The sequence below is a fragment of the Micropterus dolomieu genome, linkage group LG15 (genome assembly GCF_021292245.1).
Source record: "Micropterus dolomieu isolate WLL.071019.BEF.003 ecotype Adirondacks linkage group LG15, ASM2129224v1, whole genome shotgun sequence".
Classification (NCBI taxonomy): Eukaryota; Metazoa; Chordata; class Actinopteri; order Centrarchiformes; family Centrarchidae; genus Micropterus; species Micropterus dolomieu.
The window spans coordinates 20,549,058-20,574,585 of record NC_060164.1 but is presented as its reverse complement, the minus strand read 5'-3'; the positions used below and the strand labels follow the sequence as shown (position 1 = coordinate 20,574,585).

General features: G+C 39.6%; 1 protein-coding gene across 1 annotated transcript in view; it reads right to left on the bottom strand.

The window, feature by feature from the left end:
• The window catches only part of arid5b (AT-rich interaction domain 5B), a 71,073-nt gene extending 49,672 nt beyond the window's left edge, over positions 1–21,401 (bottom strand). Inside the window, exons 1-3 of the mRNA XM_046070291.1 lie at positions 21,369–21,401; positions 20,786–21,040; positions 11,029–11,263 (exon numbers count right to left, since the gene is read on the bottom strand). Of these exons, the coding sequence (XP_045926247.1) occupies positions 11,029–11,263; positions 20,786–21,040; positions 21,369–21,389 (511 nt within the window). The 5' untranslated portion in view covers positions 21,390–21,401. The remainder of the gene's footprint in view (positions 1–11,028; positions 11,264–20,785; positions 21,041–21,368) is intronic.
• Between the last annotated feature and the right edge of the window lie 4,127 nt (positions 21,402–25,528).

Sequence of the window (25,528 nt, the reverse complement as noted above, 5' to 3'; positions counted from 1 at the left end):
CAGATTGAAAAGTTTGCATTTAATAGGTCCTGTAATACATGAAGGAATTATTCAGAGGGGCTCCTTGTCAAAACCCCAAATTGGTTCTTTTGACTATCAAAAAACAACAGGGGCCTCGTTACAAATGAGCTATCAGAAAGCTCCAAAGGGCCCCTTTTTTTTGTGCCGGAGATGAAATTATGGTAGTTTTGACCCCTCTGAATGATCAGAGTCATGATGAAGTGAAGGTGAAACCACGATTACTATGAGGTTAGAGGCCACATTGCCACTTAAGATGAGGAAGACAACTTTGTGCCATGTTGATCCCCTTTTGTGTAATGATAGATTGGCCCTAAACACTGTTCGCTGTCTGGTCCCCGGCTGCATCCTGACTAATGAAAGACTACTGCTGGGTTTTGGGGGTCAATCCACTTACGGCGCAGTCAATTCTGAGAGTAAAAACAAGCTGCTCTGCAAGAACCCAAAATGTGCAAATACCACGGGGAGCAAATTTAATCAACTATCTTTGGTTGCAGAAATACAGCTGCCTTTTGACTACATAAACAAGTGAAACCCTCTCTCCATGTCTCTCTCTCTCTCTCCTCAAACAAGCCTAAAAGCTTTTACACCCAGGTGATGATACTCTATCTGCTATGACGACCACTTTCATTTGTCACATAGCTCTGTCCGACACAAACTCAATTGAACAGCTGTGATCAGAGATCTCAGAGATTGTCACTGACAGAGAGAAAGAGGGATACATAGAGAGTTTCCTCGGCTCAGCCTGTAGTAGACAGTATTTCACATATCTTCTCTCCTGCAGAATGAAATGGATGACATGTTTGGCTTTAAATGTATCTTTAATGGGACAGCAAGTTCCCATTTTAGTGATTTCTGTGAGAAGGTTAGAGCAAAGGAGGGAGAGGGAGAGGGGGGTAAAACATCTTATCAGGAGATTGGGAATTGGGTCAGGCAAGGAATTACATGCCATTCTAGATCAAAGTTGCCGTGTGTATTTCCTCAAAGAAGGGCCCCTCATTATCAACTCAGACTTCTTTCTCAGGGCGTATACTGTGTAAAAGGAAACATGATTTAATATGTTTTCAGTACAAGAATGAAGCAAAAAAAAGACAGAGCAGGAGGGGGAAAAAGGAATAAGACTAGAGGCTATTTGGGACAAGCATGTTTCCCAATGGTAAAACTGTAATGAGAAAGAGAGAGGTGGGGGTGTTTATTGAAGATGTTTCGGGGGGTTGTCATTCAGCATGGCTCCATTGTGAATTCCTGTCATTATATAAGAACCTCTCTTTCTCCCTCTCTCTCCCTCTATCATCAGATCTGTACGGAGGAGGAAGGTTTTAAATAAACAGCCCGTTGAGCTAAGCCAACTGGAACCCTTTTCAATAATTACATCCAGCACAATACTCAATTTACATTGCATTTATTTAGCTGGAGGACTTGACAATGAGGCAAAGAAAAGAGTGACATTAGAAGCGGATGATAACAACTAGAGCGGTGCTCTCCCCAAGGGGAGACGTTTTAGTCTGTGGCATAGAGGGAGACTTTACAGATAGCAATATGTCATTAAAAACCAGTGCCATCTGTTCAGATTTCTTGTTTATGTCTTTGGTATAAAGCGTATTGAAGATACAAAAGCAAATCCCAAAAATGCAAACTATAAGATTTTCTCTTGCATATTTTGGCGCAATTAGTTGTGATTGCACATTCTAACAGCACCACAAAAAATAAAACACTAACACCACTAACAATTGTTTTCCCTCCACAAGCCGTAATGATCTCTGTTTGAAGTTCCCTAGCTCGGTCCTGCACAAACTGTTTTCACAAGACTGCTGTGTTATTCATGTGACATACACAGTATCTGGCTAAACAAGCAGGTAATTTCTGATAAACTGCTACCAGCTTGGCTTCAAACTCATTCATTCCAGAACACGACCTCTGATGTGGCAAACCTCCGCTTTACCAACAGAGCTGTAATCACTGTAATGCAGCACATACAGTGTGTGTAGCTGCTTGTCTCACATTGCACAGGAGAGATAAGAACTTCAATGGAGGAAATCTACTAGCTCCGATAATAAGTTTATGTTCACTGGTCAGTCATGCCAAAAAATGCTTTTTATTTCTTGCTTTATTATTGGTGTATTGTTATTTCAGAACCACTCGCAATGAAACAAGTCCAATATGAGTTGAACGTGACAGTGGGAGATATTTTTGTTTATGCGCTTCTTTTTGTTTATTTTATGAAACCCATCCATGGACTGTTGTGTATTTTGTATACAGAAGAATAACACAGTGAGAAGAGACATGAAATGAAAACATGAATCATGGAAATTATCTGGCTAAGGTTTCTGTTGTCTACGAAGGCATTGTGATGGCTGGCAATATGTGTGTCAGAAGACCAAGGCTATAAATGATCAAAAACGCTACTGGAATCAATTTGCTCCTCATGAAAGCCGAAAACTGAAATATTAGATTAGTTTACTGAATATGTATCGCATTGTATCTGTGTGAAGCCCTCCATCTACACAGCTGTTCTTTCTCACATTCAATAATCTTAAATCTTTAGCCAGATAAATTAAAGTTACACTTACTACACTGGAACATAGTGATTCTGTGACTCAGCTATTGTAAACTTTGGATATTATCCTCTGACAATCCAAATGAAACAACAGCTTTCCACAAGTTATGGCTGAGGGGAAAATCATGGGAAAAAACAAGACTGGCTGAATGCCTCTCATTTTGCCAAGTGCTCCTCAGGCCAGTACATAACAAGGAAATGGACTGACAGGTTGAGAAAGAGGACAGAGAGGCATCAATGATCTATTGTTTGAAGCCAAGGCACTCCTTCCAACTCCTCTGGCAGTCAATATATCAAAGAAACCAAAATATATTCCACCATCTGCACAGAGATATTTTACAAATATAAATGACGTCATTTGTATTTCTTTGGCTTAATAAAAGCATTAAGAGCGGTTATGTACCAAAGCAAGTATGTGTGATCATGCAGTCTGCATACACACACACACACACACAAACACACACACACACACACACACCAAAGGTCTGGAATCTATCAAAGCCCCCATTGCAATTACCTTTCAATGCGGGTAAAATGCATTACCTCTGTGCTGCGAAATGAACACTATGTTATTCCTACAAGACTAGAAGTCTATCTTCCATACTGTGTACTACAGTATATAACCTGCAGCCCGGCTCTGTGACCCTCTTGAATCGGTTCTGCTTTACAGATTAAGACAGATGTTGTTATGTGGATGTTGAGAGTTGATCCGAAATCAGCAGTGAGAGTTTTTTTTTACCCTGGCACAGGTCTGACTGACAGTGTTTTTCCAACGCTATAATACTAAGGTAGTATTAAATGGGTATTTAATGTGAGGGTTCATTTGTTCACACATCCTCATGTACTGCAGAATTCAAGTTATTATTAATGTGTTATTAAATCCTGAAACCCCAAAGCCTGAAAAAAGTGAGCCATGACTTAAGTTTGATGAGACAGAACTGGATCTTTCACACTCACATTAAACTGGATCGTCTGAATGAACTGTACAGACAGTAACAACAACAGAAAATCTCCCTGTGACTAGTCACCAGTATCAGTGCATCTTTTGTTTATTTTTTGACGTCAGTGTCAAATGAACTGTTTCTGCACTTTCTAGATTAACTTGTCCAAGATAATGCAATAATCGGAATCATGTTCATGTGCCTCTTTCAGAAATACTTCAGCCCATGCCGTTCATATTCAGTGGTGGAAGAAGCATTCAGTTCCTTAATTTCAGTTCAATCAGGAGAGACTTCATTCTGCGTGAACAAATATTTTTATTGCCATGTGCACATTAAAGTGGAGAATTGTGAGAGTCTTTGGCAATTAGACCCCACTGACATCATCATATTTTAAGGGGGTGATGAAGCCGTTGTGGTGGTGGTGGTGGTGATGGGATGAAGAGAATTCTGATCTGGATGTGACGAAGAGTGGACTTAATGAGTTCAACCTAGGCACTGGCTATGATGAACAGGAGGTGAATGCGGTGGAGGAGGGCCACAGCAATTTCGCACTGAAATGACAGCTTACAGCAGCAGAGCAGAGGACAGTTTGACAGCAATGACATGATTGGCTGACTGAAATCGTTGCCAAATCTGGTTGGTTTAAGTGAAAGCATGAACGCCCATAGTCAGCTGATTAAATACTCGGGCCTACTCAGCAGAAAAACATGCTCCTAGTATAATCATATATTACTGGATTAATAATACTGATCTATTAATGTATAAGTAGCATTGAATTGGAGATAATTTATACAAATTCTGTTGGGTAGAGTAATATGTAAAAATGTATCATATTTGATAAAGTGTGTTTTGTATGTAAAATCATAATCTGTGAAGCAAGTAAAACTGTCAGATAATGGTGAAAGTGCATTATTTCCTACAGAATTGCAGGGAAGTAGAAATATGAAGTAGCATAAAATACTAAAGTACAAGTACCTCTAATCTGCACATTCCGCCACTGTTCATATTCTCTTCACGATGCTATGTCCCTGTGCGTTCTTCTTGCTGTTGATTTGAACTTGAAGTCCTTTTGATATGCACAACAGGGCGTCCTGAAGAGGACAGTTTTACATGCATTCATAAAGCAGATGGACTGGCATGCTCATAAAATATGCAGAGTTATTAATTGTACAATCTGTGATGTCTAGAATGCCTACCGAGCAGCACAGAATCATGCACATCTATCTATCTGAAGGGCAGAACATGAAACTGCCAGGGAAGAAATAAACATAACAAGGAGACATGTACAAAAGGCAGTTATGCACTGAAATATTAATGTTGCTGTAATACTCAAAATGAGCATCATTGTGACAAAGACGAATATAGAAATGTCTCCAGAAAGACTGCTGGTTGGGTAACACTGAAGTGTGACTCAGAGTATAACTGGAACTGGCAGTGAGTTTTGTTTAAGAAAAGAAAGCAAATGTTCCTCAATCAACACGCAATCTCAGATAAAACCTCCTGATCCGTGTGATTTTAAGGCTATTCATAACAAAAGAGTCATAACAATAATTAAATACAAATAAATCTATCAGGAAGAGCTAGTGTGCTATGAAAGAACCCTCACTCCCTTTGTGTCTATTTAAGATGCCTGGCAGAGGTCACATCAATAGCATCTCTGTTGTTCCAGACCTGACTAATGGAGAAAAGAGAGACACAACTGTTGTAATGGGAGAGATGGAGTTCTTCATTTCCTCTGAGGCCATTCTCATTGTTTAACCATCCACCAGCCTTCAGCCCCCTCCCTCGCACAAGAAGGAAAACACATTATGTGACATTCCAGAAATAAAATAACACAAATTATTAATGAATATAGCTATCCAAAGAGGCTGAATTTGATTACGGTGCAAGCCATAACAGGATATGTCTTGGGTGTTGGGTGGTCTCTCTCTCTCTCTCTCTCTCTCTCTGTCTCACAGTGTGTCTTTCTCTCTCTTTCTCCCATTCAAATTCGAGGCATGCTCAAACATCTAATAGATTTTTCCACCCCGGCACACAATTTACTGCTTACAGATTTAGAATTCTCTGGCTTCCGGCCAGTCAGAAGTGAATTAATGATATGAGCACATCAGTGAGGAAAAACAGCTTGTGCTTCTCTCTCCTACAGGTCTGAGCATAATGAAGAAGATACTGCCATAACCCCCCCCCCCCCCCCCCCCCCCCCCCCCCCCCCCCCCCCCCCCCCCACCAAAAAAAAAAGAAACCATACCAGAGAAGCAGAGAAAGAGACGAGGGGGGCGAGAAAGGCACATAATCAATACAAACACTCCATTAAATTACTTCAAAAGGGATTTTGGACAGTTTGTAGAATTAGTTCTGCCGAAAAAAGCAGAAGGGGAAGCAAATATGTTTGAGAGGCGGAAAGCAAACAAGTGCAAACGATACAATCTGCCACATATTCTGAATGGAGGAGTACAGTGTGGTGTGTCTTACAGAAGCATTGCATTCTTTTTTCTGTCAGAGTCACAACATACCATTACTCTTGTAACACCACAACACATTCTCCTTATCTTTTCCAAGAAACCGCTTACTCCTTCCCACGTTGTAGTCGAAACATAAAACATTTTCATGTGTGATAGTGACTCAAAGTCCCAAACATTGTTCTGTATTGTCACCAAGACAAATCAACCATGAGAAGACAGCATCTGTCTGTTTCCTTATCACCAGTTCCTACCCGCATAAACATTCAGTGACGCTCTGAACAGTCTCTGAAAGGGGGACAGAATCTACTCTCTACATCAAATTGAAATGTTCCGACTGAAATATCGTCGGGATATCAACTCGGGTATATGTGCCAAGCTTGGCATAAAGATCAGACGTTGCATCAGAGGGAAATACAGTGATTCCATCCCCGAGCGGGCAAGGCAGTAAAGAATCTTGAAATGCAGTGATATTGCTCCGCGTCTCACTGGCCTACTGCACCTTCCAGCTTAATCAATGTATGTTTAGCTCTGATCACATAGCATGTTGTATTAGTGTGTTACAACAGACTACACACTAATTCTAAGCAGGTTTTGAGTATAAAGTGTGTTCACACTGGAAAAGTGACCAAATTAAATATACTCAAAGGCCAGAATTTAGTATTTAAAAGCTGGATTTCTGTGTGTGTTGTTAATGTACACACAACGCACAAAGGAAATTGAGGAGCTGCTCACAGCTGAAAACATTTTTAATTATTAGGCAATTTTGCAGCTCAGTTGGTAGAGAAGGTCGGCCATTTATCGCAGGGTTGGTTGCAAGACACAGTACATACAACCTGCTCGTGATGTGGAAATAAATATAAGTAGCTCTGGACAAAAGCACCTGCTAAATGAATGCAATGTACTAAACCTAAAATATGTAACATGCACAGGGATAAAGGTCATTTATTATGGATTATAGAAAAAAAAATTAGAATTAAAAATCCATAATGTCATTCTTTTCTTGCACTTTGATGAAACTCTATCATGTCACATTTTACTCTGGACATTGATGGAGAAATTTTTATTTGATGAATTTTTAATATGCAGCACTCTTAAACAAATATTTGTCAGAGGTCCTAAACCCAATAACATCATTCTTGTAATTTTGTGGCGCTTTAAGGTGCTGCAGCACAAAAATAATACAAAAAGTCCAGGGGAGAGGTGACTGGTTAATACACTGTATATTTTTTTCCGCTTCCATGGTTACATTTTCCTGTCAGGATGTTTTCTCATGATCCTTCAGTGCTAAGGGGTGAACCAGCTACAGATAATATTATAGGTGAGGGCAGGAGTCAGGAACACCATATATGTTCTTTGAATGCAGGAGTCAAACTCTGACCTTTTGAAACTATAATCTTCCACAAAACCTCAACTCACAATCTGTGCTCTGGTTTCCGCACTGAAGGCTCGATCTGAAGGACAAGACAGTAAACCTATTAAGCTATTTTGCGAAAAAGAGCCATCCTTTGTGTTCTCTTTTTGTTTTGTTTTGTTTTGTTTTTTTTATTATTTTCCTTCTACGGCTCTCTGTTTATCCCAGCACAAGCCAACAAACTGTATCAGCAGATACAGCTCTCCAACACTCGGCCTCCTAGTATATGACCAGAAACCAATTTCGGCAGGCAGCAATGAAAAAAAAAATGAAAAAAGAATCAGGCCAGTTCTCCGGGGAGAGATAGAGGGGCAGAATGTAAACTTCCCTGGCAAGCCATCCCTAGTGGATTGAACTGTAAAAAGAAGCTCTAATGCTCACTTCAATACAAGATAAACTGAGCGGACAGTTTGCATTACCTGATTAAGTGAGCTGCATTACAGATTATGTAAGGACTGCAAAATACAATACATCACTCTTCCTGCACTCGTAGAAATATGTTATTACTGTCCTCTTGGCATGGAATACTGAATGTGGGAAACGTGTAATTCAACAAACTTTATACGTATATATATATATATATATATGTTTTATACAGTATGTTTAACGTAATTAAATGTAAGACTGATTGCTTTAGAATGTTTAATACTTACTTCTTTCTCAGTTAGTTGGGAAGAAATGCTCCTCTCATGTCTGTTCAGTAAATATGAAGCTTCTGCCTGCAGCCGGTTAGCTTAGCTTAGTACAAAGACTGGAAACAAGGGGAAACAGCTAGCCTGGCTCTGTGGCAATGTTACACTGACAACAAAAGGAAGCAGTTACTGTGCCTAGCCTAAAAGTAGTCCACCACACCCCTGTAAAATCACAGGGTGTTGTTTTTACACTTTTTGTTAGATTAAACAATATGTTGCTTTAGTTTTTATATTAAGCAGATTTTGTAACTATTTGACAGAGTCAAGCTTCTGTTTCCCCTTGTTTCCAGTCTTCATGCTAATCTAACTTAAGTGGCTGCTGGAGGTAGCATCATATTTGCTACACAGACATGAGATCGGATCAATGTTCGAGTCTAACTCAGGCCAAGAGCAGACTGATGCCAGTTAGTCTTAAACTGTAAACTAAAATTTTTTTTCTTTTAGGTTTTAAAGGAAAGTTGCATCACCCTCTTATGCCAGATCATAAACTTTCAAAGCCTGGCTAAAGCTTGAATTTAAATAGTTACTAATCATCTCTCCACCTCACAGGTTTCATAGTTGTCAATGCTGCAGGACAGCAAAGGTCAATTGTTTCTCTAATTAATTACTTTACTTTGTGCAGGCATCTTTGGTTTCACTCTTCATGCATTTTTGAGGTCAGACTAGAGCTTCGTTCACTTACCAAACCATAAAAGCTTCATGTAATACCTCAAGAGCAATACAATTGTCATTCTGCTATTTGAGACTCGTTTGTCTCGTAGTATATTTCATATGTTGCCTGTGAGACACAAATCCATAACAGTACACTTAATTCACATTGGCAGCGTGCCAGGAAACGTTAGGATATGCACTTGGAGAAAAAAAGAACAGTTTCCCTCGATAACAATGGCACACTTTATTGCTCTTTAGCTCACAATGGTTTTCTGTGCAGCTTGTGGTTTTGCTGCAGTATCCTGTTATGGGGAACAATCCAATTCCTCTAACATAGTTACAGATCAGCCCGAGAATAACAATCAGCTAGTACATCATTTAAGTAATACAGCGAACAGCCACCTCAGGCTATTTTGTATATACATGCAATCCTAAAAAGTATAACTATATCATAAAAGTCAGTTTAGTCAATGAGCCAACATATTACACAGAATTACAGACATTCAGCTACAGGACACTTTAAGGGTACTTTTATATTTGATCTGCTGCTGCTATGGCATGAATATTTAATTCTGGTAGTCAGCAGCATTGCAGTGGCATATTTCATTTTTCTATGCAAACCCTTGCTCAGAGTAACATGCGTTTGCCTTGATGAATAAGTAATCTCTCTCCCCCACTCTCTGCCCCTCTCGTATTGTTAGACTGTCAACAACTGACACGCGCCAAAGATGTAGCGAACAAACAAACAAATGGATAAGTGAGTGCAGACCACTGATTGTCAGTGTGTAGAATTTGTCCATCTATGTGTGTGTGTGTGTGTGTGTGTGTGTGTGTGTGTGTGTGTGAGTGTGTGTCTGTGTGTGAGTGTGTCTCTGGTGCCCTGCCAGAGTCTGAGCCCGTTCTGCTGAGTGGGCAGATTCTCTGGCGGAGTGTCCCATTGGAGTGACAAGTGCATTTAGAAACAGCCTGATGGAGTCATTAACGGCAGCGCTGCTCATTAGCAACACACACACGCACAAACACATTCACAAACACACACACACACACACACACAAATACACAACCCCTCAATAACAATAGCATCATCGTCAACAACAGATACGTCTATAAAATCTGGACGATACAGCACATTTAGAGAAAGCTATGATATGGAACATAATATCATTTAAGAAGCAGGCTAACACACACATGCACACACTCAAACTATATTGATTACTCGAATAACAACAAAGCATCCATTATTGATCCTCTTGTCCTTTTTGCGTATGAGATTCAACTAAAGTCGAGTAATCAAGGGCATTACAGCATTCCTGGAAGATCCCGAGCAGAAAACAGAACAAGAGTCATCAATAAACACCCTGTTTCTACAGACAAAAATGCTAATGTTTTTAAGCCTATAGCAGTTTCACTTCCACATACGCTTTAGGCATTTAATAATTATTAAAAATGAATTAACAGAGGATCAGAAAGCTAAAATTCTAGCTTAGATCACCAGGATACATACTTATAACCTGACAAGATATACTGTAATTGTAATGGTATTTTTAGCATGTTTACTAAGCTACATTATACTCTTATAATCAGCATTAGGCATTACAACACAGCCATGTGAGAGGCAAATAAGTGGGAAATAGCTTCAAAGGGAACATTATGTTCTTTCTGATTATTAGGCTCAAATGCCAGAGTTTCCTATTTGCATCGGATGACTCATCTGCAGAGACATCCAAAATTATGTTGGGCCTGATTCATGGGTAGTGCTGTAGTAAGACCCCAAGAGCCCCATGCAAGAGTCAAACAATCACTGACACTTAATGGCATCGTGCACATGATGAATACGCCAGACAACCATTCAGGCACACACAGCAATGATCCCTAAGAAGGTGTCAGAGGTGCCGTGGACTGCAGTTTGATGTGACTCAGTTATTTAAAGATATTACCACCTGAATTATGTGTTTTTCCCCCCAATGCTGCCTTTGTTGTTGTCACACTCAGAAAACAGAGCAGTTGTATTGTAAGAAGATAATGTGTTGGCAAACGCACTGCCATTACCTCTATTAGTGTGATTCTCAGCTCATTATAGCAGGAGGAATTCCAACTACATACTGATGAATTACTCTAGTCAAAACAACACTTGCTAAACCAACCAAAGGACAATAAACATAAGCTGATTTATGGTGGAGACACAAATACATAAACATTTAGCATATCAGCCCAGAGAAATTGGAAACACTGCAGTAACCTTTCGGAATAAAGAAATGCTCAAAAAAGATGAGAACAAGTTTCTGCTGGTGCTCACCTAACTGTGACCTTTCCCTCTGGACATCCTTGAAATTGAGTCCGCTGGTCAGGGTGCTCTCTCGGTAGCGGTGGAGGGCCTCCCGCCTCCCGTTGGTCCCCAGCTCCTGGAGCACTGACGATTTCAGAGGCTCGGCCTTCAGACAGTGGACCCATCCTGAGAAGTCTGGTACAGTCCACTTCACCAGGTCCTCCAGCCGCACAATCACCTTCTCAGACACTGCAATTACCTCGTGCTGAAAGGAAGCAGGGTAGAATCCCAATTACAATCAGAAGCACATAAAAGGAGTTACACAAATGCAACGTTGCCATGGTTATGAATCATTTACTTGTGCCACAATTTCTCTGCTCGGTTTGAAACTCATTTGTTGAACAGACACACATAAACATTTCAAGAGCAGCACATCTGCAGGTATTGAAGCGACTGAAATTGAAACTACTTTGCTCTGTAAATAATTACACAAACTGAGATTAAAAGAACAGAAAAAAACAAACAACTAAAAATAGCAATTACTCGCTAAGATGCCAATGAGCTACAACCTACCTGTTTTACCAAATCCCACTAATTTGATGTCAAAGTAACATCAGACAATTTTTACAGTGGAGATATAATTTTTATTTTATTTATTATTTGTCACTGTATCAATGCCAATGTGCCATTCTTATCATATAATTTTATTGTTGTCCATAAACTTAAAAGTGTGCAACACATTTTCAACAGTTCCTAATTTTATTCAATAAACTGTGGGTTATTTGATTAAAAATTTGTAGTTTTGCTTATAGTTATAGCTTTCTTTAGAAACTTGGATTTGTAATTGTTTTACATGTATATGTATACATCAATGTGGAGCCAATTATAGATACTTTACTGTATATACTACTGGGTAGATTAATAGTATAGTACAGCGTCATACCATATGTGTATCATGTGTATTTTTATGAAAAACCTTAATCAGCCTAATGTAAATAAATGTAATAAATAAACGTTTAAAAAAAGTACACTGTTTCCCTCTGGAATGGAAACCCTCAAGTATAGTTCAAGTACCTCAAATTTGTAGTTAACTACAGTACTTGGGTGAATGTACTTGTATGGCATATTATGTATGGCAGTATAAAGTGATCATAATCAAGATCAAAGAATGGATTAAAAACAGAATATAAATAAGGACAAAGAATCAGATCTAGTTGAGGAAACAGAACAAACAACAGGATGTCCTTATTTATCAACTAAATTGATATGTGCGTCAAGTAGCATTACGGCTGTGGATGCACATTCATGTAAGTAAATTACGACACCATGAATATGGATGATGTGGATGATTGCTGAATTGAATTTATGCCAGCAGTTAAATCAATGTCAACGAGGACGTAGATGTTTTGGACTTTTTGATTAGCATTTAGGAATTCAGGCTTCTGATATTCACCACGAATGTTGAGATTTTCTTCTTTTTAAATCACACTCAGTGGTTATGATTACACCTTCAGAGTGTGTAGAGGAGTAGAAGAAATGTAATTTGTTACAGTGAGAGTGTAATGAATGAACAGGAGAAAGCTGTGAGCCAGACGCACAATAAAACTAACATGGCACTATCAGGAAACTATAAATGTAATGATGTGCATGGTTGACACTGAGGTAAGCTAAATAAAGCTGTGGTGGTTTTGTGTACATACTTTAGACTGTTCAGTTGGCTTATTAAATAAGATTTGCTCTCTCTCCAGTCTGTGCTTCAACCACTTTTTTCCTCTTAAGGTTGATTCAACCTCATTAAATAACTCTCATACCAGAAGAACTACAAGTCCAACGTACAGGGATGGAAGCAGAGATGCTTAAATGTGTTTCGATTTGAAGGCCTAATGGCTGAAATGTTTGTTACCAACAGAGTGGAGTGGTGCGCTGGAAGATGGCTATTACAGAAACAGGGAAATCTGGAGGACAGATGTGTACAGGCAGAAACGCAGACACTCTGAGTAGGTCTCTGATGTTTACCCTGGTTATCGCCAATTTCCCAGGCATCTGTCTGCCTGTACACATTTCCCCTCAAACAGCTTTTATATTACTGACATTAAAATAACATTCATTTACTCTATATTGACATGTCTACGCACAATATGCATGAATGTTGAGAGGGTGGACACTATAAAAGCTACACCTATACGATCTAATAAAATCCAAAAGAACAACTTTGCAGTAAATCCTTCCTTTGTGAAGCTTAAAAAAAGTTTTTTAAGCTGCATTGGCCGTGTTTTAAAAGATTATTTGAAAGTGTTCCTGTTATTCTGTCACATATTCTAAATACATGACTTTTCAACATTTCAGATTCTCTCTGAGTGCTCTGTCTATACAATTACCCATATTCAGTTCTCACATCAACTGCAACTACAGGCATATCAAATCCCAACCAGTTGGAGACAGTATTTCCTTATAAAGGAAAAGCCTGCGAGGGATAGCTTGATATAGCTGTGCCTCCCTCACTAAGTAGAAACATCAAACATGGGTTTTCGGTCTTCTTATAATGAGCTGTCTTCAGCTGTCAAGTGGTGGCGGGTGGTTGTAACCGGCTTTCCATGCTATGAAAAACTGACTGCTGTTTCTGCCTTCAGAAAAGCAGGCCATTTGAATAATGTAGAGCAACAGTAAATAGCATTCAGCCTGCAGCCAAAAACCACATTGTACTGTATCTCCGCAGAATTAGCTACTGTACTTTGATGCGATCTACTGACAGCACATTGAGAAATAAAACCGTGAAATATTTCAGCTGAGTCCATTTCAAACTAAAATAATGCACTGAATGTTCTGCTACTGATGTATCAAACAGCGAACAGCAATACTTCAAGTAATTCAATAGCACACCAGAGCATACACACAGCAACAGCAAACCCTAAAAACACATAGCCATTCCCTTTATATCAATCAGCTGAATGACACGGTGCCTTGTGTGAGTGTCAACAGATTCTGTTTGGGGACTTGTTCGGCTTGAGAGCGAAACACAACAGGTGAGAGCAATTCACCAGCTGTCAACACAGTCAAGAACATAATCAGTCTATGAATGTAGCTGCAAACAGGCTACATCCATTTATTTATTTTTAATTTTACCAGCCAACTTTACACCTCCTGATGTCTGTGGGCTGCTGTGTGATGCAGCACATACAGTCAGGAAGCTGAATACTGGCTTGTGGTTTGCATAAGTCATGATATTTGATTGAGAAATGTTTATGCAAATACGGTAAAATTAAGAAATGAGCTGTGTTTCCATGTAAGGGGTTTCTGAAAACCAGCCAAGCCAGTCAGTTATTGAGAAATGATCACAAAAACAGCATTGCGCCAGAATGAAATGAAAAACAGAAGAATTTCTACCAGTAATGAGAAAAAAATTAGTGCTGCAACCAAAGATTGCTTTCATTCTTGCATAATCTGTTGATTCAACTAATCTTTTTGTCTATAGAAAGTCAGAAAAAGTCAAAATACTTCTTTCTGTCCACTTTTCTTGTATTTTATATTAAAGATTGATTGACAAATAAAATTATTGTTTATTGCAGCCTTACATTTGTGCTTAATTAATGTTTTAAACGATTCATCTATTAATAAAATTGTTATTGATTCATTTTCTGTCAAATCAATTAATCGGCTTCCAGTGGCATTCAGGGGTCGTATACTCATAACATGGGTTTTTGGTTTCAAAGATGTGCTTTAGAAACTTGCTCTTCTGGAAATGTCGCCCATCCAAACTGTCCTGTCATTTCGAGTTAGGCAGCTGATAGTTTAGCAGAGCGGCAGACACAGCCAGCAGGCCACTTGATAATATAGGTCAGAGGACTGCAAGCCCACAGCCAAGAGGTGACACTCCACATCAGTAACATACCAAACAGCCAGGTGTCATTTCAGTGACACTTCCTACACAGATGCAATAAGAGCATTTATACACTCTGAATCACTAAATGTCTTAATGTACTAATGTACTACTATAATGTTACCTCAGGTACGTCAGTAGACGCACATACTATCTAACTGTTCATTTTATGATTGAGTTAAAATGCAAGGTAACACATTAACAGCTGAATGTTACATTCTGTCTCCAGTCCTCTATCAATAATTCATGTTATTACTGCAGCAGCATGATATCTCCAAAAACATTACTGAGTGAATTTATTGCTATGACTGCACATAATGGACTGAAAGTGGGAAAAAGAAACAGACTTCTGCTGTGAAACTGTAGATAACTCTGTCCCAGCAGCCCATGACTCCAGCAATCTCATTGAAATTAAACTCGCTAAAATCCATATCATTCAATTTATATGGATGCTGCAGTGTACTGGTGGCAAAACAGCACATAAGGGACATTCTCAATTCTATATTCGGTGATCCAATTAGAAACAATGCGCCCTGAAATATTCCATATCACTCTGAACAATTCCCTACCAGAAATGCACGCCACTGTGCACAAACAGTGAGGGAGACATTCCTGACTGTCAGCGTTCTGCGGCGGAGCGTCTCATCGCTCGGACAGGACTTTCAGCTCGGGAGTCAAGGGGTGCATGCTCCCTGTGGGTGGGTGTCTTTCTATACTGTGGGTACACACATTGACACACACACACACACACACAGTGCTCCTGTCATGCTGGGAAGGTTTCAGTCTGCTGCCTCAGAGAGGTCAGCAATGGAATTCCTAAGGCCAAAGGAGATTAGTAATTGAGTAATGGACATGGTGACATGGACAATGAGGAGACAGAGAGGGAGAGAGAGCAAGAGAAGAAAGAGAGGACGAAAGAGAGAGAGAGAGAATGAGGGTATGAAACACAATATGAGTTCATCTCCCCTCCCCATGACTGACCTTGGCTTCAGTGTCCCAAAACAAACTTATCTGGGAATTAAAAAGGAGCTCTGGGGAGTAAGCCAGGGACAATTGAATTAGAATATGTTTTTGAGACTGCCTTAAGACTAGAAAGAGTTCAAGGTACAACATTTAAAAGGTGAGAATTATTGTACATAATATTCTGCCACTTAATGCATGCAGTTTATTCATATGCATAAAAGTTGCTGTAATATCTGCGGGGTGCTGAACTCATCTTTTATTCACTGATTCCATTAAGAGATTGCTCTTACTTGAGTAAGGGGGGTGAGCATGAAGTGAGTGGGTGATATATGAACCAAACTTAGCATTCTTTTGCCGTTATAATGACAGAGAAAAATAGCGAGATAACAGGAGTTTTCAAAGCCTTCCTGAAAGTGGGTGAGGCATCCATCATGTAAGGTGACACCACAAAAAAGCTGCGTCAGCTCCCTTGAATCACTGCATTTTCATACTCTGGTATTTTTGCAAATGCACACACAGACGGGAAGAAAAAGACTAAATGCATGAAGATTCCACAAGCTCTATCTACCGCTGTTAAGAATGAAAAATATTGGCTTGAGTATTAAGCAAGAGCTTCTCATCTGCGGCTGCATTCTCTTCAAAGGTTATAATAACGATCCACTGTAGCTGGGGGCTCTGGAGTCATGCATCAAGGCAAATGTTTGCCTGTTCAAGTGGTTAGTCAATGACAAAGTGGAAAAAACTGACTAAAGAGCACCAAAAGCCTCTTGTGTGTTGACAAACCAGGCACTGCTGTAACATATCATTACTTTGGCAGCAAAGACACAAAACAGTTTGGTGAAAAGAATCAGAAGATTGTGAAGGATGAGAATGACAACTTCTAAACCAATGGGAAATGTTAGCGGGGTTTTTTTTATAGCCTTTGAAGTAAAGGGTATTCCATTTTAAAGGTTTTAAATTACACTATCCTAAAAAGCTGGTAATAATTTACATGCTATTTCAGCAATGGTGAGGAATTCACTGGAGGGCAGTGTTCAGAGTTAATGACTTGTTCTGCGGCAAGAGTAGGCACACATGCACGCACACCACACATGCACACTAGCACCCCACCGCCACCTCTAAATTCCTGCCATTGTTGTGTGAATGGGGAGATTTGGTATAATGCACAGACTGGCCAAGACATGGCAGTAGTATGGAGGTTCTAAAAAGATCACTGCAAAAATGTGCCATATCACATTTACACTCCAGTCATTCAGCAGAATGACCTTATCCATCAAAATGCTGGTCGCATATCTAAGCCACTTACACTTAATTCAGCTAGCATCCCAGATGCCTGTATTACCCATTCAGGGTTTTTCCCTTAGGAAAAATCAAAGAAGCAGCAAATGAATACAATCTAATTTCACTACAAGCTGGCTTTCCAAGCACTGAAACACATGCATGGACTACTGCCATGTACTGAAGAAATGGCTCTGGATGCATGCCAAAGTGTTTTCCACAGCAATCAATACTGGCCTACTGCTGCAGTCCCCAGCCTGTCAGTGTGTGTGTGTGTGTGCCAAAGCCTTGTCAGCTAGAGGGACAGAATAGAGGAGAGGAGAGGTCAGATGAAATCAGAGGTGATGATAATAGCACATTAATATAACATGATCCAGAAATATTCTCCACAGTTGTGAATTCCCATTAAGAGCATCGTGCTGTATTTGCACTAAAGTGGGATATATAGTATAAGATAAACATAAGCAATTAACGGCCTGAAGCAGAGTATACAATAAGTGGGTGTTGTGTGGGGTGAGCTGTTATCTACACATGCTGTACAACATCTCTCGCCTGAAATGGGGAGTCCAAAAACAGAAAGTATTACAGCCGGTGAGCAGTACCAGCAGGAGAGGCAGGCCATTTGGAGTGAGAAGAAATAATGTGTCACTCAATGAGTTTTAAAACACATGTGACTGTTTAGTCGGTGGCAGTTTGCAGGCAGACAAATAGAGCAGAGGCCCCAATAGAGGGTTTGTCATAATGGGTGAGCAGCTCGACACAAAGCCTGTTTAAAGAGCAAGCAGAGCTCAACTGGTGGGGGTAAACACTGCTTGTCAGGCTGAGATACAATGAAAAATAGAGTTCCCTCCACATATGGACTTAATAATTAACTCACAATAAATAGATTAATAAATTTTATCTGGATATGTTTATCAACTATTCGGCAAAGACAGGCGCCTAGAGTTGAGTTTATTCAATGAATCATTTCTATTTCCAGCCAAGGCTGGCTGCGTTTAAAAAGGAATTGACCTCCAACCCTGTGACAGAAGAAAAACAAGCACAGTAGGTCATGGGTTGGTTCCTCTTGTCACTGCACAGCACAGCAAAACAGAGAAAACTGAGAGCAAACAAATACCTGAGAAATAACCAGGAAATGACATCATACCTTGCACTGAGAACACAAGTGAATCAGTAATTCAATTCCAGTGAGCTAGTTCAATATGAGGCTTTTCTGATGTCTTGAAAAAGTCGTGCCTTTTGGTATTTGGAGGATATTGGCTTCAGGCTTAAGATAATAGTTATCTACAAGATATGAGGCGTGATCTCACAGAGAAAGGGAGCAACACACTGGCTGTTTACAACCCCAAACACTGTGTCTTGTTTTTACGCTCTGTGAAACTATTCAAGAGTAAATCTAACATAATTTAAAAATAAATGTCATGAAGCGCCTCAATGACATCAAATTGTGGCTTTACCTCACCATGCTCCCGGTACTCATTTAGCACTAAAACCTGTGTGAAAATAGCAAATTTCCTGAGAGCTGTAAGTTATCAAGTACATATCTGTATGAGTCACTAAGCTAATTTGAACTCTTGATTTTCAGCCAGTCAATTATAGATTTCCAGTTCAGTGCAACTCCACAGTTATTAATCTGTCTTTATATGCTACCAGAGTCCTGAAGAAAAATGACTAATGTGAGGTTTATAAACTCTACTTCCCTGGAGCTAAAAATGAACTCTTCTCTAATGTTTACATCTTAAAAACAAATAATCTTTTCCCTCTTACATCACTCAGGCCAATGTGTTTGACATCATAGCTTTTTGTGAAGCTGGTTTACCCTTCCGGTTTGTTTTTTAGATTATGGGCTGCATCTGTAAGCGCTCCTAGCTGACTCATGCAGTGCAGATTAGTGTTATGGGGCAAAGTCAGTGAGGATCTGAATGGGCTCAGTGAAGGTCATAAACTGACTTTAAGTTGTCAGGGCAATTTCCACTATGTAATATACAGTAAGTATTCTGATTTGCTGAGAGCAGGAGGTTTGACAAGCCCTTTAAGTGAGGTCAGCCTGCAGGCATCTACATTGCACTTAAACACATCATCCCCAAATTATATTATTCCATAGACCTGTTTCTCCTATAATCAGACTGCAACTTTATAGCAAGTGTATAAGTCTCTGGTGCTTGCAGGATTGTGTGCTTTGATGCAAGTTGCTGCATAATTCATGCAGGAAAATTACTTTCATTCATCTTATGATTTTACTCTATTATCAAACACAAACTGTAATTCTGTGTTTCACTTTATGTCTCAAATTATTGGAAATGTGATTTGCATTGGCAGTGCTGCCCTCCTGGTAGTTATTAATATAATATTTTCCAGATCTCCCCAATGAAGAGGAATGTAAGCACTTTGCAATGCAAATACTTGGGAAAGGGGCGGAGCTGATGTGTCGTTGCGCAAGTGTGGCCTCAGAATCGGCGATGCATGCTCTCAAAGTAATTACTAAATAATTGCAGCGTGTTAAAGGCTAAAGCGAGGGGGCTTCAGGAGATGATACCCGTTCATAGAGGAATTCTGCCCAAGAAATGATAGCTTGTCTAAGCGGCAGGCCATAAATAGCAACCTTTCTCATGAAAGGGAAATGTGATAGCCACTCTATTACTCAAGAGGAAAGAATGTAAGTAAACCATCAGCGGAAGAGCCGAGTACAAACACGGCTTTGTCCTTCCCTATAAACAATATAACAGCAGCAGAGAATAATTTCCATCCAGCCGCAAGTGATCAAAAGCAGAGAGTAGTAATTAAAGTGCTCTTGTCGCTGGCTGAGGAATATCAGAGAGAAAACAACACAATATTTGTTTTGCAGCCGGTGAGAAAAAACTCCCAACATCAGAGTAATGCCATTCAGTGCAACGATGTAACCGGATCACAAGCGCCACATATGGCCACCGTCAATCATAACTATTGCTTTTCTGTGCCAACAACGGCGTAATGTAACACAGAGGTGTTTTTTTTAAGCGCAGCCTCAAATGTGAGCTGACAATATCACATTGTTGAAGATGGAAATGTCCACATGGAAAATTATGCAAAGCTTGGAGAGTAGTTAGAACGTGTCCTCGCTGGCTGTGCTCTGCCACGCTTTATGACTCGCTCTGCCTCTTTCAACATCAGGCGGCATTACAAAATATCTAATAACTATCGTACCGAACGATCTGAGTCGGGTTGACCCCATGCATTCATTACAGTTTCGCAATTTCCGCCCATATGTCAGTATTTGACACGCTTTACCAAGAAATGATATGACATAGCCTGGGCGCAGGATTCTTGCGGATTTTCCCCTTTATAACACAATTAACCCCATAGAGCGCAGCGGCAGCCTTATTGAGCGCAGCTGGACAAGTGCACATTCAGCAGTTGACACCACAATAGGCAAATAGGCTAAAGTAAAACTAGAGAACTACCGCTGTAGTAGGCTAATCCTGTTACTGCTCGGATACATCAATTTCAGTATCAATACATGCATCTATGAATGCCTGCCTGCCACCGGAGACTACACATCCACTGCCAACTCTAAATGCAGTAAAGATGCTGTTTAATAAACGGCTTGCGAACAAGGTTAAACAAAGATAATAAACACGGGGTAAACGCCAGCGATTCATAATTATTCATCAGGCGATTAATAATGCCTACCTCTCCATGGGTGACTGTCCGTCCCTGGGGAGTATCCTCGGGTAGAAAATAAAGTTTGGAGCTTGATAAAAGTTGCTTGTTTGTTCTTTCTTCCCAGAGCAGCTGAAGCTCCGCTATGCAAATAGGGTCCTCTGGTTTACATCTGACGAAGAAAAAGTCTCCGAGAGACAGAATCCTCGGTTTGCCGTCCCGGTGAAATTTAAAGGCTTTATAGAATATATATGGTCCATGTAAACCGCAAGACGAGCCCACCCACTGTAGAGGAAAAACAAATGGAGATATTAATGAATGGCTTATCAAGTAATTTGGTAAACAAATCGTAGCTAAGTGAACACAAACATTGCACACATCCCTGCGTAATTAATGCACGGCTGGCAAATATCACATTAGGATATCTCCGTTTTCTGCACACAATTAGTATCATGTAACTATTTTTAGATGTTCAACATATGACACAGATGTGGTCATACTAAATGTAATGTGACAAAGTTTTGTGGATTAGGCACGTGAGCACAGTTTACAGTAGGTGGCGATTAGCGCAATGCGAAAATAAAATAAATCAACGGTTGATAACAAACGTTACCTTCAGTGAGTTCGGCTCCATCTCGACGCTATGAATTGATTAAACTCAACACGCTCTCCAAACTTGCTGGCTTGAATGGATTGCCGAAGGTCCTGTAAGAGACATATTTCTGTAGAGTTTAAAACATCGTGTATTAGTGGATAAAGAGTCAGGAAAAATTTGTTTTGTGGTAAATGGACTCCAGGAAATAGTGTGTAAGTATGCGAATTGATTTATTTGAGAAAATCTGTTATAGTGATATTTTGGCGAATTTCTATCAAACGTAATCACGTGTTTAGATAAAGTATTAACATATAACTATAAACATATCAAGAATGTTCAACCATGACTGAGTAGTAGTTGTATATAAAAATAAAAAATACAGTTTGGCAAAACTATCTGCCCACAGAAGCTTAAATTGTGCTAATATTGTGTGTTTATGGGCTTTTCTTTGGCTGTGTCTCTTCCAGGACTTCTGTAAAAGACGTTCAGTATGAAAGCACATTTCTCACAGTAATGACACTGAGGCGCTTGCTGTGGATGCCTTCAAGAAACAATGTTACATGAAAGTTAATAGGGCTATCAAATGATTCCTCAAAAGGCAATGTGGGACCCGTGAGGTGCCGGCTATGCTTTGAACGGAACTTACAATGCGTTATGGCTCAGGCGCGCAGGTTGGCTCTAATGCTGAAAATAATGGCCTTTATATATTTTGAGGCGAGCATGAAAAGACAAAATTGGCCGACTTAGAAAGCGGGGCGTCACGAGACAGAATTCACGAGGCGGTCCATTATCCGGACATAAATCATCTTAAAACGCTGCACTGACCTTGTGAAGACAGCGGGATATATTTGACACAGGTTAACACATTTGCAGGATCAAAGACTCTTATATAATTTTGTTGATGGATATTTATTACTATAAACACCGGGGAAGGTGTTTGGAAAACATTAATAATTTATGAATTATTAAAATAGCCTATGATATTTATTGTAAGTTACACAAACTTCGCTATTTCTATTTACATCTGTGGACTCATTGTCCTTTCCGTCTCGGGTGCTTAATGTGTCAGCTGTATTTTAGCGGCTGTCTGGAATTATTCATGTATTGTAAAGTAACTACCCGCTTAGTCCACAGCGCTGTGCTGTTTCTCCACTATCATCCACCCTTTGCCTTGCATTTATCCACCACTCAGATCACAGAGCACGCAACAGCGACATAGGCCTACTTCTGACACCAGCTATTTCAAGTACACTATTACGCAATGCGCTTTTTTTCCCGAAATGACTGGCAGAGCATACAGGCCATTGATTCACATCCAGTAAAGTGTTTTCCTGTCTACCAAACAGACATGCTTTCTTATTCTGGTTCTGCTGCTGCTGTGAATGTCTGTCTGGTAGTTATCTAAAAGACATACAGTGGCTGATGGTGAAGAATCAGTGGCATCAAGGCGGTTTTATAAGATTCCCATATCAATTGGGTTCAATGGAGCTATATAATATTATAGCATATAATATTATAGAATATAATATAGAATATGTTGAATATTTGGGAGCAAGATCCTAATTTAATCCTGTAAATTGTATCATCAGAGTTTCTCTTCACTGCCCTCTATTCAAAGAAGCAGCAGAACATAATGTATTCATATTAAAATAGCTAAGCCAATGTTCTGTGACACTCAGATATTTTAAGTACCAGTTTAGTACATTGGTTTGGAGTAAATGGTGGATTACACAGAGGCTCATTGTCTATGTGTCTGCAGCAGTGTTGGGATCCTGCAGTGCATCTAATATAAACCGCAGCTCTTAGTGTTATCTTTCCTGATTTCTCTCCCAGTCGTTTCACTGGCTGAATCAATGGGGTTGCATTGTTAATGGCAGCCGCTATAATGAAGTCTCTGGTTAATCAATGGCACCACTCGAGCTCTTATCTGGCAATTGCAAGTGTTTGCTTGTCAACAGCTAGAGAACCCAGCAGATGCCACAACACTGAGATGCAGTTATTGGTGGGAATGGAACTTCATGTTGAAAAATCTTTATTGAAAAATAAAAAAGTATGTGCTGAAAGAGAGAGAGGTACAGTATTGGACAAATGTGATGCTGCACATGCCGCATAACACACATGTTGAGTGTAAAAATCAAAATGCACAATTTCATCTCTTCTTTATCTCGGCATGTTTTTGTGTTTAGAGAAGGTTAAATAAAGCAAATCAATAACATTCATATGGTTTAACATGATAAGTAGCTTGAGGACTATACTGTAAGCCATATTGAAGAGTTGAACATTAATTTCAGGCACACTGGTCAGAATTTAATTAAACCGTATCCATGCTAAAATGAGGCAGCTTAATTGCCCTTTAGTAAATCTGAAAGTCCACCCTTACATGTGGGTTGTGAGTCTTTTTATCACTTTCACAATCACTGTTCACAAGTTTGTTTACTGGGGCATTTTGCTGAGTGGCTGACAGAAGTAAGATCACTTCCTATATAAATATTCTTTGTTTCGTTTTCAAAGCTCTGACAAAAAACTATTCTTACCACTACTACCATGTGTTGACTGCATGAGTGCAAATGAAGGCTGAAAAAATCTCCACAAAGGAAGACACTAAAAATGCAGGATAAATATGTTTCAGGCAGATACTTGCTTATTTGTTGCCTAAAGTAGAAATGCACAATGAGTGGATAAGTGATAAAACCTTTATTTTTCTCAGCACAGGTGTTTCACATTCTACATAATGAGGCAGCCTCAGCAGGGAGCCACGAATGTGGTTGGAAAGTCACCTCAATATGCAGAACTACAGTTATACTTTCAACCACAGCAAAGCAATACAAGCCATTAAAATAGCATATCCCTGTATAATTCTGACCATATGTTGACGACTTAATGATGAATATGAATTAATAAGAATAATAGTGACTATTTAACCACCACAGAGCCACAGGTAAGAAATCAACCAACAGACAGCTGCAGAGGCTAATTTAAACCAAAGCCTTGAGCACAGCTACTTCAGTACAGAAGAAAGCAATGGAAACATTTATTTGCATTTCTTTTTTCTTTCAACTGAGCACAAGGTTTTTTAATTAAGCCTAGGCTCCTCTATTTACAGTACAAGTACACTTTTAACAATCTTCGTATATTTCCCCCATCAAACTGGGATGGGGGGGGAATTAACTTTTGGTCATCCAAAAAGTAATTTAATATGCAGTGCAATATTTGTAGATTGCTGGTTTGTATTCCGAAACAAGAAAACTAAGTGTTCTCTATGTAGTTCAATCTGGAGACTCCCTTTGGGCAGAAGCTGCACTGCACCCAGTAATCAGATTGGTCAGTATCAACTGTTATTGTACTTAGATCATATGACCACATGTATTTGAAAGGGGCTGCTTGTAGTGATGAACTACAACTGAACTGAGAATAATCACTTTTTAGCTTCTTGAAGCTAATTGTTTTGGTTTTCTGCCCTCAACTTCACCATTTTGGTTCACTCTGACCCCTCTTATTTCTTTTTCGTCCTCAGCAGGCAGCTGTTTTCAGTAAAAAAAAAAAAAACTCTTGACAGTGTACACTACCTGCCCAGCACCAAATGGCAGACAGACAAAGTTAGCAGGTAGGCGGTGAACATATAGTGGACCATTTAGCAGCTAAAAGCCAGGAATTTCCCTCAGAGGTTAGAGCTGAACGGAACTGAAGGGAGAGTGAATAATGGACTTACATTGCTCTGGTGGTCAGAAACATGACTCCAAATGAATTCTGACATTATGTTTCTCCTAATCTGACATGAAAAGAGGCTAGGGTTTGAAAAAAAGTTTAATTCAATTCAATTTTATTTATATAGCGCCAAATCACAACAACGGTTATCTCTGAGCGCTTTTCATAAAAGAGCAGGTCTAGACCGTACTCTGTGATGACATTTACAGAAACCCAACAGTTCCCACCAAGAGCAAGCACTAGGCGACAGAGGCAAGGAAAAACTTCCTTTACCATATTAATGGAAAAAGTGGATGTCATTGTTGCTTGTTTTTGGCCACCATGGCCACAGAAGCAGCTATTACGGGTTTAAATTAGGCTTTGTTGAATAATTATCCCCCTGGATTTACCTAATTATCTCTGCCAGGCAAGCCTAGAGGGGATCATGCGTTTGGTGTCTGTCTGTCTGTCCACAGCTAATCTTGCATACTACT